This window comes from Plecotus auritus, assembly GCF_963455305.1.
Source record: "Plecotus auritus genome assembly, chromosome: 3".
In the NCBI taxonomy this organism is placed as follows: Eukaryota; Metazoa; Chordata; class Mammalia; order Chiroptera; family Vespertilionidae; genus Plecotus; species Plecotus auritus.
Genome location: NC_137772.1, coordinates 8,317,591 through 8,334,414, shown reverse-complemented (window position 1 = coordinate 8,334,414; position 16,824 = coordinate 8,317,591). Strand labels below are relative to the sequence as shown.

Below are 16,824 nucleotides of genomic sequence, written 5' to 3'. Positions count from 1 at the left end.
GGAGGGGAGGTCAGAGTGTGACCTTGAGGAGGAGTTAGAGGACGAGGGAGACTGTGAGGCGGGGCCTGCTGTACCACAGGACTCCGGGGAGGGGAGGACAGAGTGTGACCTTGAGGAGGAGTTAGAGGATGAGGGAGACTGTGAGGTCAGAGTGTGACCTTGAGGAGGAGTTAGAGGATGAGGGAGACTGTGAGGTGGGGTCTGCTGTGCCACAGGACTCCGGGGAGGGGAGGTCAGAGTGTGACCTTGAGGAGTTAGAGGATGAGGGAGACTGTGAGGTGGGGTCTGCGGTACCACAGGACTCCGGGGAGGGGAGGTCAGAGTGTGACCTTGAGGAGGAGTTAGAGGACGAGGGAGACTGTGAGGCGGGGCCTGCGGTACCACAGGACTCCGGGGAGGGGAGGTCAGAGTGTGACCTTGAGGAGTTAGAGGATGAGGGAGACTGTGAGGTGGGGTCTGCGGTACCACAGGACTCCGGGGAGGGGAGGTCAGAGTGTGACCTTGAGGAGGAGTTAGAGGACGAGGGAGACTGTGAGGCGGGGCCTGCTGTACCACAGGACTCCGGGGAGGGGAGGACAGAGTGTGACCTTGAGGAGGAGTTAGAGGATGAGGGAGACTGTGAGGTCAGAGTGTGACCTTGAGGAGGAGTTAGAGGATGAGGGAGACTGTGAGGTGGGGTCTGCTGTGCCACAGGACTCCGGGGAGGGGAGGTCAGAGTGTGACCTTGAGGAGGAGTTAGAGGATGAGGGAGACTGTGAGGTCAGAGTGTGACCTTGAGGAGGAGTTAGAGGATGAGGGAGACTGTGAGGTCAGAGTGTGACCTTGAGGAGGAGTTAGAGGACGTGGGAGACTGTGAGGCGGGGTCTGCGGTGCCACAGGACTCCGGGGAGGGCGGTCGCTCGGCCTGGGCCGGACGGGCCTGGGGACAGGACTTCAAACGAGGCCGGGTGAGACCATACGCAGGGGAACAGGAGGGCACTTCCTGCCTGCAGAGCTGGCAGTGGGAATGGAAAATAGGAGATTACTAATAGAAGCTGGACCATTTGACAGACGAGAGAAGGGACTGAAACGTGAATATTCTGGCGTGAAGCTCTGGAACACCGGCATCCCTGTCATCACAGCGGCTTCACGCAAGAGCCCACGGGCCAGTCGGCGCGGGCGGACGTGTGGCAGCCAGGACTCCGGATGGGGTAGGACTGGGCTGGGGCTGACGGAATACATACCCTTTTGACCCTCAAACTGCGCCGTTCAGTGGAGTTTCTCACAAACAGAGACTTTTTAGCCAGGGTTGAGCTGTCACTGTCGCTTCGATTTAACTGGCAATAAAGGATAAAAAAAGAAAGTCACTGCCTAACACGGTGCTGACAAAGGGGCGTCCAGCAGATAAAGGGGTGTGATAACAGCTTATCTCGTACAGAAAACCCTCCCCAACACGCTTTGCCCTGCTCCATTTTTTCTTAAATGACGCACTCTCCAGGAATAATTTAAACAAGTGCCTTTTAGTGGCAGTTATCAGAAGTCATGGTTAAGATAATTGCACAGACTCTGCCATAAAATGATCCTTTTTGTTTTCAGCTAATACACAACGTTTATTTATTTTTATTTAATTTTCCCGCAACATTTATTTAATTTTATTTTTTTAAATTGATTTCAGAGAGGAAGAGAGAGGGAGAGATAGAAACATCTATGATGAGAGAGAATCACTGATGGGCTGCCTCCTGCATGCCCCCTACTGGGAATCGAGCCCGCAACCCGGGCATGTGCCCTTGACCAGAATCGAACCTGGGACCCTTCAGTCCGCACGCCGACGCTCGATCCACTGAGCCAAACCGGCTAAGGCCCACAACATTTATTTTTAAAAGAAAAGCTGATGTACAGGTTGGAGCTGTGACACAGTTTGCACAACCGGGACAACTCTTAGCCCAGACAGCCCGTCCTCTGCCCCGTGCCGGCACCAGCGAGTTGCTGAAATGTCACCTCGTTAGTGAAGCCACTCGAACCTACTTACATCTGCGCCCCTCGCCCTCAGCATCCCAGCCCCTCGTCTTCGCAGCCCCGTCCCCATCCCAGACGCATCGTGTCCACTGCTCATCGCTGGGCTCGACCCACAGGCACGCAGCTCTGCAAGGGCAGAGCTGGGGTCTCTGGTTCAGACCAATTCCAAGGAGCTAGGAACATGCTTAACAGCAGGTGCTAGTCAACACATTTGCTGAATGAAATGAATACACTGTAACAGGACTTTATAACCCATTTTGTAACATTGAACTAGAAGTCATTACTAGGAGTCATAAACGCTACCGGAAATAGAATTGGGTAAATTGGTATGACTCCCACAACCATTCGCCACAGAACTATGAATCTGATTCGGTGCCTAGCGCCATCACGAAAAGATGACTTTGTTCTAAAACCCAATTCACAGTTTTTGGTCCAGCAGGACCAACGTGGCGTATAACGTACACAGAGGTCTACAAAAGATAACCCTCAGATCACCTGAAGTTTCTAAATACAGACTGAGGTCCAAGTATACTTAGTAGCCAGGTCTGCAATTTCACGTATTTGCCAAATAAATGGCCCTAGAGCCAATGAGACATTAAATTTAGGAAAGGGGGGAACCCCAAAACCAAACTAGAACGAACCACTAGTGTGTGTGATATTGACGAGTATTTTATAGAAACATTTCTAGGGGTTCATATCTGTGGTCGGAGTTTGAGATGCCCACCACATGTGCGTGTCCCGGGCACGTACCATGTTCCGCCCTGGGCAGGGGCGGGTCCTTACCCGGCAGATGTACTGGCTGCGCTCCCCGGGCGAGAAGGTCTGCGAGCGCACGATCACGCTGCTCCTCACCAGGGGGCGCTGCCGCGCGCTCAGCCCGCTGCGCTCTTTGGGCCGAACCGCCAGGCCAGCGTCCTCGGCCTCCTCTGTGTTGGTCTCCTTATCAACCTGCAGCAGAAGGCCTTCGTCAGGAGCTGACACACGTGGACACATTTATGCCCCGTCCTTCTAAGGACAACAGACAGACCTAACCTTACACCAGAGACCCATCTAGCACTCGGGCCTCTTCTGAGGGAAGGGCCTCGTGACTCCTGATGGGACCCCAACCGACGGCCCACAGAGCCGGTGGGTAGGGTGATATCTGTCCTAACAGATTAGCCTAAAGAATGAAGGTTTCCATTTACAGAAGGTAAACGTGGCGCTATAAACCATTTTACTTGGGCATGCCTCATCATTAAATAGCATTCAACTGATTAGTGCTTCTTCCAGAATCTTACCTAATAGACAAACATGTGAATTGACCGTCCGCTACGCCACCCGCCAATCAGGAGTGATATGCAAATCAACCCAACAAAGATGGCGGTTAATTTGCATACACAGGTGCCGAGTGACGGGGGCGGGATGCTTGCGTCGTCACCATGGCGATGACGCAGGCATTCTGCCCCACCCCTGGTCTCTCAGGGCCTCTGGGCAGCGTGGGAAGGTGGGGCCGGAGCGGAAAGGGGCGGCTCCCTGAGCAGAAAGAGGCGGCTCCCGGGCCTGAGCGGAAAGGGGCAGGGCCTGAGCGGAAAGGGGCTGGGCCTGAGCGGAAAGGGGCTGGGCTGGAGCGGAAAGGGGCGGGGCCTGAGCAGAAAGGGGCTGGGCCTGAGCGGAAAGGGGATGGGCTGGAGCGGAAAGGGGCGGGGCCTGAGCGGAAAGGGGCTGGGCTGGAGTGGAAAGGGGCAAGGCCTGAGTGGAAAGGGGCTGGGCTGGAGCAGAAAGGGGCGGGGCCTGAGCGGAAAGGGGTTGGGCCTGAGCGGAAAGGGGCTGGGCTGGAGCGGAAAGGGGCGGGGCCTGAGCGGAAAGGGGTTGGGCCTGAGCGGAAAGGGGCTGGGCTGGAGCGGAAAGGGGCGGGGCCTGAGCAGAAAGGGGCTGGGCCGGAGCGGAAAGGCGGTGCCGGCAGCCAGGGAAAGGAAAGCCCATTCTAGCACGAATCTTCGTGCATCGGGCTTCTAGGAAGTGACAAAGGTAATTAAACAAGAAAATGAAACCTACTGCAAAGTTATAGGTTTTCGTGGACTATGCAATTACACGTATCCACCCACATGAAGTCTTCAGTCAGGTACATGCGGCACTGCTTTTCTTAGGAATAAAGCGATTGTCTAAGCTTGTTACAGCCCACGTTCGCCAGCATCCTCAAAGCCTGAAAATAATGTCCCTTCAATGTGTCTCAACGTGTCTGCCACTTAACTAGTGCCTGTGCCTGGACTGGGTCCTCTGCCACCTCCAATCAGAACACCCTCTAACAGGCGTGAACTGTAAATGTTTACTGCATGTTTGAAATGGAAGTAAACGTACAACATTTATGAAACTTAATACAATTAGGTAATCATCCCGGTGTTACTCTGAAAATGCTTTTAATAAACACAGAGCAGTTACCAGATCTAAGTACCACTATTTACCTTCTCATAGAAAAGTTAAGTGGGGAATGAATATTTGGGGCCCAATTAAAATTTTAAAGCATTTCCGATGCTTCTGACAGCTGACTCCACCGATGCCCATGGCGATCAGCTTCCACAAAGTCCTGGTGTGGAGTTATACCCGAAGAGACAAACGCAGCCGGCGGGGTGCCTGTGAGGGCCCTGCCTGGGGAGAGTGCAGTGGGAAGTACTCACCAGGGCGGGCATTCCTGGAGGGGGCTGGCTGCCTGGGCTGTTGGCACAGCTATTCTCTCCCCTCCTCATGCCTTCAGCTGTCTCGGGCACACTCGGGCATGAGCTTAGGTCTCCCATACACCTGCTGCCCCCTGGCAACGCCACGTTGGCCTCTTCCTCAGCCACCACTTCGTCAGAGGCCTCTCTCAGCATCGCCAACCTTCGGAGAAACGAAACGAGACACACTTTAATCCCAGCCGACGTGTTGCAGCACAATGCAACCTGGGACATCCACCCAGCACCAGGGCAAGGGACCTGGGCACGTCCACCCGGCGCCAGGGCAAGGGACCTGGGCACGTCCACCCGGCGCCAGGGCAAGGGACCTGGGACATACACCCGGCGCCAGGGCAAGGGACCTGGGCACGTCCGCCCGGTGCCAGGGCAAGGGACCTGGGACATCCACCCGGCGCCAGGGCAAGGGACCTGGGCACGTCCACCCGGCGCCAGGGCAAGGGACCTGGGACATCCACCCGGCGCCAGGGCAAGGGACCTGGGCACGTCCACCCGGCGCCAGGGCAAGGGACCTGGGCACGTCCACCCGGCGCCAGGGCAAGGGACCTGGGACATCCACCCGGCGCCAGGGCAAGGGACCTGGGCACGTCCACCCGGCGCCAGGGCAAGGGACCTGGGACATCCACCCGGCGCCAGGGCAAGGGACCTGGGCACGTCCACCCGGCGCCAGGGCAAGGGACCTGGGCACGTCCACCCGGCGCCAGGGCAAGGGACCTGGGCACGTCCACCCGGCGCCAGGGCAAGGGACCTGGGACATCCACCCGGCGCCAGGGCAAGGGACCTGGGCACGTCCACCCGGCGCCAGGGCAAGGGACCTGGGCACGTCCACCCGGCGCCAGGGCAAGGGACCTGGGACATCCACCCGGCGCCAGGGCAAGGGACCTGGGCACGTCCACCCGGCGCCAGGGCAAGGGACCTGGGCACGTCCACCCGGCGCCAGGGCAAGGGACCTGGGCACGTCCACCCGGCGCCAGGGCAAGGGACCTGGGCACGTCCACCCGGCGCCAGGGCAAGGGACCTGGGCACGTCCACCCGGCACCAGGGCAAGGGACCTGGGACATCCACCCGGCGCCAGGGCAAGGGACCTGGGCACGTCCACCCGGCGCCAGGGCAAGGGACCTGGGACATCCACCCGGCGCCAGGGCAAGGGACCTGGGCACGTCCACCCGGCGCCAGGGCAAGGGACCTGGGACATCCACCCGGCATCAGGGCAAGGGACCTGGGCACGTCCACCCGGCATCAGGGTAAGGACTTGGGCACGTCCACCCGGCACCAGGGTAAGGACTTGGGCACGTCCACCCGGCACCAGGGCAAGGGACCTGGGCACATCCACCCGGCGCCAGGGCAAGGGACCTGGGACATCCACCCGGCACCAGGGTAAGGACTTGGGCACGTCCACCCGGCACCAGGGCAAGGGACCTGGGCACGTCCACCCGGCACCAGGGCAAGGGACCTGGGCACGTCCACCCGGCACCAGGGTAAGGACTTGGGCACGTCCACCCGGCGCCAGGGCAAGGGACCTGGGACATCCACCCGGCACCAGGGTAAGGACTTGGGCACGTCCACCCGGCACCAGGGCAAGGGACAGCAGACACAGATCACAACCCAAGCCCTTCCTACTAAAATGACCATGAAAAATAAAGTTATCTCTAGCAATCGACAGCGAAGTCACCATGGTTAGGTACTAAAATGTCAAACTCATGAATGAAATTTGACCTAATTCCTAAAGAATCAAATAGAAATATACAGAAAATCAAATATTAAGGTTAGCCCCGCCATTTAAAAATATTGTTACTCCCTAGTATAAAACTCGGTGTTAGTTGTCCGTGTCTTGTAAGAAATTTTTAAAAATATATTTTTATTGATTTCAGAGAGGAAGGGAGAGGGAGAGAGAGATAGAAACATCATTGATGAAAGAGAATCATTGATCGGCTGCCTCCTGCACCCCCCACACTGGGGATCAAACCCGCAACCCAGGCATGTGTCCTGACCGGAAATCGAACCATGACCTCCAGGTTCTTAGGTCGACGCTCAACCACTGAGCCGTGCCGGCTGGGCCGCGTCTGGTAAAATTCATCGTACAGTGGGACAGAGTGACTCTCTGCTAAGAGTGTATAAAGACGTGCGGAGTAAAAATACCCATGATCCCCTGTGCTCACGGTCCGCAGGGGTGGACCCCATGGGGGAGTTTTACTATTGAAATAACAGAAGACCCTTCAAGCCGTGTGACCTTGTCATCAACAAAAGCCATGGCACGGGTTTGGGTGCTGTGCTAAGTGGGGGCTTTACAACATATATGTGTTCTGTACAAACTCTACTGACAGGAGAGCAAGAGCCAGTGTGTTTAGAATGTCTCGTGCTGGGTTGTGTTTCATGTTCTTAGAATGGGAACATTTTCCCTACTGATAACGAAAAGCCGAGCTTTAATTGTGATCGGTGACCAACTGGCACCCTAGACATTAACCGCCTAGTCATGAAGTGAAGAAGGGGGGGGGGGGGGCGGCTAGCACAGAACACCGTGAGCTGCAGATTTCTTTATGGTACAAACCAAGTGTATTTTTTGAAATGCGTGTGAAACAAATTGCACTTTACATGCACAAGGCAGGCCCATTATCTAAAGAAACCTTAATGCAAGTGCATCTGTACCTTCTGACATCGCTGCAGTACGCTGAGCCTGCCAAGTGCCCATGACCTTATTTATATCTTGTTATTCTAACCTGTAAAGAGTTTTCTATACACACGTGCACACAAATGCATGCTATATATGTGAACGCACATATGTTAACAGTAGCTCAATGAAACACTCTAAGTAATTATATATAAAAATTAATTCAAGTAATTTTACACGTGTACTTACAAAAGAGATGTAGTCACTAAAATTTGTTTTTAGAGAAAACAGTACAAACCAAGAAAGATATCATTCTTCATACAGACCTGAATCCAGACGAAAGCTGAAATAACCAATCCCGCCCCCCGCCACCTTTTTTTAAAGGATGGGGTGTGAGTAATGAGATGAGATAACGAAGGAAGATGAAGGTGGTAACAAATAGCGAAATGGCTGCTCAGAAGCCATTCCCTAACCTCTGATTGGACTCGCCAAAGCCTGAATGGTTCTTGCAGTTTAAAGGAAAAGAGCCAGTTTTTAAACTTATCTATAACTCTACAGTAAACCACTACACCTCTCACAATCTATCATTTAGACTTAGAGTTAAAAAAGCTCAGGAAATAGTGTTAAAATTACCAAAGAACTCGAGTCTCGCTGATGTGTTAACTTGGCTGACAATCTCCCATTACCCCCTTCCACCTCTAGGGACCGAGGACGCCGCTCCTCAGGGGGCAGCTCCCTGAAGCTATACCGCTGCCCCTGATTCCAGAATGAGGTCTGATCCCATAAAGGTTTCCCTGAAAGTTTCTTTAAAAAAAATAAATAAAAATTTTTTTTTATTGATTTCAGAGAAGGGAGAGGGAATGAGAGAGAGAAGCATCAATGATGAAAGAGAATCATCCACTGACTGCCTCCTGCACGCTCCCTCCTGGGGATCGAGCCTGCAACCTGGGCATGTGCCCTGATCAGGAGTGGAACCGTGACCTCCTGGTTCATAGGTCGACGCTCAACCACTGAGCCACAGGCCGGGCTGAAAGTTTCTTAAGAGAAACGGAGCACATCCTCCTTGAGTTCACAACAGCAAAAGGGGGGAAGGCCTTACCAATCTCCATCTGGACCCCTCTGCTCTTCTCCCGGCCCTGGTTCTTCTTCTTCTTCTTGTGCTAATTCTTGTTCCACGGCCAGCAGCTCAGCCGACGTTCTTGCGAGTAAGGCTGACACTGCATCCTGGGGAGAGTGACACAGATGGCCGTGAGCAGATGGCCTTCCGGAAATGAGGGAGACACCCATCAGGTGGGACTTCGAGTTGTGAAAAGGGAGCCGGACTAGACCCAGTTCTCCTGCTGAAAATATGCAAGATGAATAGAATAAAACCAACAGAGACCCCAGGTGTTTTAAAGCGATGAAGAGCCACCACGGCTACAGGGACCAGAGGGCCAAGGCCCTCGCCGAAGGGAAATGCAGGCAGGCGGACCGACCTCCACTGCACTCTTTTCCCGGGGAAGCGGGGGCGGGGGGGGGGGGCAGGTACGTGCCAATTCCGGTGGGAGGCACTCAGACCAACAGACGGTGCCGGCAGCACACAAGGGACCGGAGAAAGCGACTCTAAAGTGAGCACCGTTTCCTGCAGTTCCCCAGAGGCACCTGCCATTCCTAAGCTGCCAACGTGCCAGCAAGGAGCTGAGAAACAGAGCAACATCCAGCTGCTGGAGGCATGCCGTCACCTCGCCCTCCCGGGGAGAGAAAAGCGGGGATTCCGGTCCCCCTGTTGTGAGCTGCCTTCCAGGAGAAGAGCACCTCCTCTCTGGTGGAGGCCTGCACCAGAGCCTCTGTACCTTCACACGTGACACCCAGCTCCCACTGACAACAGACCCGCGACCGAAGCCGAGAGAAACAACAGGCAAAGGAGGCAGACTCACCGGTGATCTATACGCTGCAGTGACTTAGAGCAGAAGTTTATAACTTTACAATTAATGTGTTTAAGAAAACATGAAATGATGGAGAATTCCACTAGAATAAACACACACACAAATCATATTAGCACATCAGAATAAAACTGTTGGGAAAAAACACCTAAATCTAATAACATATAAAAAGGATTATACACCATGACCAAGTGGGGATGCAAGATTGGCTTAATACCTGAAAATCAATAAACCATATGAATAGCATATAGGACAGAAACCACATGATCATCTCAATAAATGCTGAAAAGCTCCTGTCCAACCCAATAACCCAGCCGTGGGCAAACTACGGCCCGCGGGCTGGATACGGCCCGTTCGGCTGTTCTATCCGGCCCGCGGAGCCGAAAGAGCGGAGGGTTCTCTTGCTCTCCCCTCCGCTCCTTTACTTTGAATTTATATTAGTTCACACAAACACTCCATCCATGCTTTTGTTCCGGCCCTCCGGTCCAGTTTAAGAACCCATTGTGGCCCTCGAGTCAAAAAGTTTGCCCACCCATGCAATAACCTATAAGGATAAAGACACTCAGCAAACCAGGAGGAGGGCTTCCTCCGTCTGAGGAAGGACATCTACAAAAACCCACAGCAAAATCACACTCAGCGGCAAGAGACGGAAACTCCCCGCGAAGGTCAGGCACGGGACAAGGAGGCCTGCTCTCCCCACTTCTCCCAATACTGCGCTGGCACCTCCAGCCAGGAAACGAGGCAGGAATCAGAGACACAAAGTGCCTGGGGAGGAAGAAGGAGGCTAACGCTGTTTACAGAAGATATAACCTTATACATAGAAAATCCTAGGGAATCCACTAAAACACACCATTAGCACTAATAAATGAGTTCAGCAAGATGGCAGGATACAAGATAAATAGACAAAGATTAATCATACAATGAATAATCTGAATATGTAATTAAGAAAACAGTTCTATTTACAAGAGCATCAAAAAGAATAAAATTAACAAAAGAAGTGTAAACTGGGTCTCTGACGAATACGAAACAATGTTGAAAGAAATTAAGGAAGACCTAAGTAGATGGGAAGACATCCTGAACTCACGGATCAGAAGACGAACACTGTTAAGGCAACAATGCCCCCAACTGACCTACTGACTCAGTGTAGTCTCTATCAAAACCCTATTTTGTGTGTGTGTGTGGAAACTGATAAACTGGTGCTAAAATTCATATGGAACTGCAAGGGACCCTGAACAGCCCAAACCAGCCATGGACAAACTACGGCCCGCGGGCCAGATCCGGCTGTTCTATCCGGTTCTCTTGCTCTCCCCTCCGCTCCTTTACTTTGAATTTATATTAGTTCACACAAACACTCCATCCATGCTTTTGTTCCGGCCCTCCGGTCCAATTTAAGAACCCATTGTGGCCCTCGAGTCAAAAAGTTTGCCCACCCCTGGCCCAAACCATCTTGAAAAAGGAAAACAAAGTTTGATGACTCATACTTTCTGATTTCAAAATAATTACTGAATAAACTACAGTAATCAAAGCAGTGTGGGGCTGGCCTAAGTACAGACATGTAGGTTAGTGGAACAGAACTGAGAGTCCAGAAATATAAATGCTCACACTTATGTTCAATTGATTTTGGGCAAGATAATTCAATAGGAGAAAGAGTAGGTTTTTTTTCAATAAATAGTGTTAGGACAATTGCATGCCCACATACAAAAAGAATAAACATGAACCTATTCGTTACATCACACATAAAAAACCAAATGAATCAGAGGCCTAAAAATAAAACTAAACTTTAAAACTCTCAGAAGAAAACACAGGAGTAAATCTTTGTGATGTTAAGTTTGGCAAAGCCTTCTTAGATATCACATCAACAACATACGCAATAAAAGGAAAAAAATACACAATTTGATTTTTATCACAATTGAAATCTTTACTGCAAATAAAACCATCAAGAAAATGAAACGATAACCCACAGCATGAGAGAAAATATTTGCAAATCATTTACTGGATAAGAGACTTCTATCAAGAATATATGAGGAACGCTCATAACTCAATAATAAAAAGATAAAATAACCATTTAAAAAGCAAACAAAAGATCTGAATAGACAGATCTCAAAAAAAAAAAAAAAAAAAGATATACTAATGACCAGCCATGAAAATATGCCCCATATCTTAGTCATTAGGGAAATGTGAATGAACCCAGCGATACCCCTTCCTCCCCACTAACCTGGCTGCAGTGAAGACAGATTAACCTCATGGGCGAGGGAGTGGGAAACGCGCCTCAGACAGTGCTGGCGAGAATATAACATGGTGCGGCCACTTTGGAAAACAGTCTGGCAGCTCCTCCACATGGGAAACATAGGATTATGTCCAACATTTGACCCAACCGTTCCACTCCTAGGTATGTCCCCCACATACATGAAGACACATGTCCATGTAAGTTTATACAAATGTTCATAGCAGCATTATTAGTAAGAGTAAAAAAATAACAACAGCCGAAACCGGTTTGGCTCAGTGGAAAGAGCATCGGCCTGCGGACTGAAGGGTCCCGGGTTCGATTCCGGTCGGGGGCATGTACCTTGGCTGCGGGCACATCTCCAGGGGGAGGTGTGCAGGAGGCAGCTGATAGATGTTTCTCTCTCATCGATGTTTCTAGCTCTCTATCCCTGTCCCTTCCTCTCTGTAAAATATCAATAAAATATATTTAAAAAAAAAAAAATAACAACAGCCCTATTGGCCATGAGCTGATGAACAGATACATAAAAGGTGGTAGATCCCGACAATGGAGTATTACTTGGAGATAGTATTACATGGGGAAAATATTACATGTTACGATATGGATGTATCTGGAAAATGGTATGCTAAGGGAAAGAAGACAGTCACAAAAAAGACAAATACTGCATTACTCCGTTTATATGGACTGTCCACAGTTAACTAATCTATAGAGACGGAAGGAAGACGAATGCTTGTCTTGGGTGCAAGGGCCAGAAGTGGGAGTGACTGTAGGCTAAAGGATATGCGGCTCCTTTTGGGAGGGTGCGATGTTCTAATGTTAGACATGGTGACGGTTAAACAAGGCTGTGAATCAACTAAAAACTGCTGGACTGTGGTCCCGATGGGGAACTGCACACTTTATTAATATATTTTATTGATTTTTTTACAGAGAGGGAGAGGGATAGAGAGCTAGAAAGATCGATGAGAGAGAAACATATATCAGCTGCCTCCTGCACACCTCCCAATGGGGATGTGCCCGCAACCAAGGTACATGCCCTTGACCGGAATTGAACCCGGGACCCTTCAGTCCGCAGGCCGACGCTCTATCCACTGAGCCAAACCGGTTTCGGCAAGGGAACCGCACACTTTAAGTGGGTGGGCTGTATGATGGTACGTGACTCATACGGCATAAAGCTTATTGAAAAGCTTGCACACGGGACGTGATGGGAGCATTCTGGAAGCCTGAGTGTCGACCACGAAGCCCGTGTGTCACGTGGGCTCTCCCACACGCCTGTCTCCCTCCGCCGCCCACCGGTGCCCACGGGTTCTGCGCAGATGACCAACTGAGCTGTGTGCTTTCACCATCTGACTCACGCTTAGCGAGGTCTTCCCTCACAGACAGTCTAACATTAGCGTGACTCAGCAGCAGCAGCCACAGACGCCAAGGTGGTGACGGGCGGCTTCCCAGAAGGCCCCTTGGCAAGTTCTGTGAAGTGGTGAAGTCTGACGACTGGTTACAACACACTTTGTAATAGAAAGTATTCATGGAGCTCCATGTTACAAACGGAACTAAGGTTATATTTTAACCTTTGCAAAAAATGTAACCGTTTCAAATGTGTAACTTGACGGTGAACACCATGTGTAAAAATATGAACTGAAATCAAAAGGTTGCTCATGTCACCCAAAGCTACGGCGCCTCCACGTCAGGTTATAGTTACGGGAGGAAGTGTGAGCAGAAACACGTGATTCTTTTATCAACTTGAAACAGCTGGAGGGGATCTTTCCTTCTTTTTAGGAAGCGGGAGGGAGGAAGGATAGCGAGAGGGAATAAAGCACGTTGGCATCACCGCCTTCTGTCCCGTGTTGGTTTATTAAACCGCAATGACTTTCTGCTCTCATTTTGACTCACCAAGTCTATAGGCTCCACCAATGGCTGGCTTGGTTGGAATACCGAATCCTCGTGTTCTTCTTCGTTCGTTTTGGAAGGCATTTGCTTAGAAGGAAGCAGATTATACCACAGAGTGAAAATCTCACCGGAAAACGGCAAATCGGCCAGACTGATCTGAGTTCCAGCCTGTGGGAGGCGAGAGGAAAAAGAGAGGAGATAAAATGTTTAAATCCATATTTGCTCCTGATATAATTCAGATTATTGGGCAAGCTTGTTTTAGGATTAAAAAAAAAAGCAATATTCATAATATAAAGCATTAATTTTTTTTTTTAAATCTGAAGATGTCTTCTGTTTTCAGGTGTGACTGAATAAGAAATGATCCTCTGGCCCAGTCGGTGTGGCTCGGTGGTTGAGCGTCGACCTATCAACCAGGTCACTGGTTCGATTCCCGGTCAGGGCACATACCTGGGTTGTGGACTTGATCCCCAGTGTGGGGTGCGCAGGAGGCAGCCGATCAATGATTCTCTCTCATCACTGATGTTTCTATCTCTCTCTCCCTCTCCCTTCCTCTCTGATATCAATTAAAATATATATTTTATATAATATTAAAAAAATAAAAGCCAATTCTGGGATTGTTTTGTGAGATACTGTTTTGCCACAACCTAATGACTAAGCATGCAACATTTTGTAAGTGTGAAATTATTATTTTTAAAAAAGTTTAAAAATAAAAATACAAATGACTACGTATAAACCATAATACATCTTATGTTATGAGTGATCTGATTATTATTTACAAAAGTCCATTACCTACTGAAACATGTAAAAACTAACAAATAAAAAACTCCATTGTGGTTCTTAAATGAGAAATTAGAAAAATTTTTCTTTAACTAAATTAGTAGAATGTAAAAAAAAAAAATAGGTTAAAAGCTTTTATATTTCACCAAATCACACTTATTAGCCAGGATCTAAATTAAACTGTATCATTTTATAAGAAGATCACTTAACATGTTTATTAACCTTACGGAGCTGCTAACACATATATTTATACTAAGCCTTTCTGACAGCCTAATTAGTGTATCTTTGCTTCTTGCTTTTTAAAATATTTTGTTAATCCTCACCCAAGGATATTTTTTCATTGATTTTGGGAGGGAGGGGGACAGACAGAGAGAGAGAAACATGGATGTGAGAGAGGCACATGGACTGGTTGCCTCCTGAACACGCCCCGACCAGGGCCGGGATGGAGCCTGCAACCGAGGTGCGTGCCCTTGACCGGAACTGAACCCCGGACCCTTCAGTCTGTGGACCAGCGCTCTGTCCACTGAGCCAAACCAGCCAGGGCATCTTTGCTTCTCTCTAACTGTCTTCATTGTCAGACGATACCAGGTATTTTTATAGACAGACAAAATATTAACAAGAGATCTTTCCCTCTCTTCTACTTTGTGTGTCGCGACAGGTGTCTGTGTCTTCCCTGCCCTGCGGAGAAGGGCTCGGTAAGAGACCCACCGTTCACCTAGCGCAGTCATCGGCAAACTGCGGCTCGCGAGCCACATGCGGTTCGTGAGCCGCGGTTTGCCGCTCTGTTGACTGATGAGTTTGCTGACCACTGGGATAGGGGCTTAATCACAAGGAACAACAACAGCCTGTAATTATTGGAATTGAGAGTCTAGTCCAGCCGTGGGCAAACTACGGCCTGCGGGCCGGATCTGGCCCGTTCGGCTCTTCTATCCGGCCCGCGGAGCCGAAAGAGCGGAGGGTTCTCTTGCTCTCCCCTCCGCTCCTTCACCAGCAGCAGTGTTAACATGGCAACGTCGGGAAACACGGCCGCAGCTCCTTCTTCTGAGTGGGCGGATTTATATCCCCATTCAGTAGAAGGAACAACCTCTCAATCTTCCAGAGGCTCCTTGTAATGCCCGCGGACCGTCCCCCGACATCACCCTGGGAATGCGTAGACATGTTATCGTGGTGATGTAGGGAGACACGCCCCTGGAGAGCACAGTATCAGAGCATTAGCTAAAAAGGAGACCAACAACACTGTTCCCACTGAAGTTGATGTTTTAAAGACCAAAAACCTTTCAACCCAGTCTACATTGCCATCTACATCTACGTCCCGGGCATAATTTGGAAGTTGCACTAAAGAAAATGTTGAATTTACTGTTTACACATTTTGTTCTTTTCTATTTGTTTTAATTTTAAATTATTTTATTATATTTAAGTGTAATTTGAAAGGCTTTTGTACCTTTCCTTTGTTAGGCAATTTTATTTTGCCTTTGCCATCTTCAATATAAGGTATGTTATTGTGCTATGATTCCTCCATTTTTTGAAGTTTCAAATTATAACAATTAGTGTTTACATTCTTCTTGTTAAAATGTTTGAAATGAATAAAACTATTGAAATAAAAAGACCGTACCCTTTTATGTAATGATGTTTACTTTGAATTTATATTAGTTCAAACACTCCATCCATGCTTTTGTTCCGGCCCCCCGGTCCAGTTTAAGGACCCATTGTGGCCCTCGAGTCAAAAAGTTTGCCCACCCCTGGTCTAGTCAGTGGTTGGCAAACTCAGTCAACAGAGCGGCAAACCGTGAGCCGCAGTTTGCCGACCACGGACCTAGCGCATTTGAGCACCACGTTTTACTGGTGTGGAATGGCTTTCTGGTATGATGCACACAGTGCGTTCAAGTCACGGTCAGCTGTACGCGGTCTTCTGCTTTAGCGTTTAAATATCATATTGCCCTAACTAACAGAGCACTTATCTTCCTCGATGCTCCGCTACCAGGACGGGAGAGCGAGCCGAACACAGGGACTCTGTACTCAGTGTCTTGTCAATTTAAGTGTGTGACAGTGACTTACGTGGGGGTTATGCGGTGGCTGTACGTTACCTCTCTCTGCAGTTCTTTATGGAAAATAGGGGCAACCACACCTTTTTTATAAAAGCGATGAGGACTTCATGAGTATTATGTACAGAGCACCCAGCACCAGACTCGTACTGAGCAAACATGCTCCAAGGTGACAGTCAGACAGAGGTCAAAGGGTGGGAAGGGAAAGCAGCCTTTACAGAGGCACCACGCAGAAGCAGAGGTCAAAGGTCTGGGGAAAGAGAACGGACACCTGAGAGCATCCTTCACGTGGGAACTGCGACAGCCCCGTGTCGGTGGTGACGTCGGGGGTGAAACTAGCAACACGGGGTGCCCGGGCGAGGGGGAGGTGCGGGAGCAGGGCCACCCACCAGGCACTCCTCCGAGCGGTGCGCGCGGGCGCAGCACAGGTCCACCCGCAGCGTCTTCTGCTGCAGGGCCGCCTGCGAGATGGCCACGCGGAACATGTCGTTGAACAGAAGGGGTTCCGTGGCCGGGTGCACCTTGGTTCGAAAGAGACAGCTGACGTCCGTGGAGGAGGGAAGCAGAGCGACCCTGAAATACCTGCGGAGACGGGAGAGCACACGACGTCAGGGCCCCGCAGCCACAGCGGGTTCACAGCTGCGCCAGAGACTATCTGCAGCGAGAA

At 50.3% G+C, this 16,824-nt stretch overlaps 1 protein-coding gene across 1 annotated transcript in view; it reads right to left on the bottom strand.

Annotated features, from left to right (window-relative positions):
• WWC2 (WW and C2 domain containing 2) overlaps positions 1-16,824 on the bottom strand; it is a 149,084-nt gene that overhangs the window by 8,508 nt on the left and 123,752 nt on the right. Inside the window, 6 exon segments of the mRNA XM_080662262.1 lie at positions 1,224-1,316; positions 2,779-2,943; positions 4,650-4,848; positions 8,408-8,532; positions 13,342-13,506; positions 16,547-16,739. Of these exon segments, the coding sequence (XP_080518388.1) occupies positions 1,224-1,316; positions 2,779-2,943; positions 4,650-4,848; positions 8,408-8,532; positions 13,342-13,506; positions 16,547-16,739 (940 nt within the window).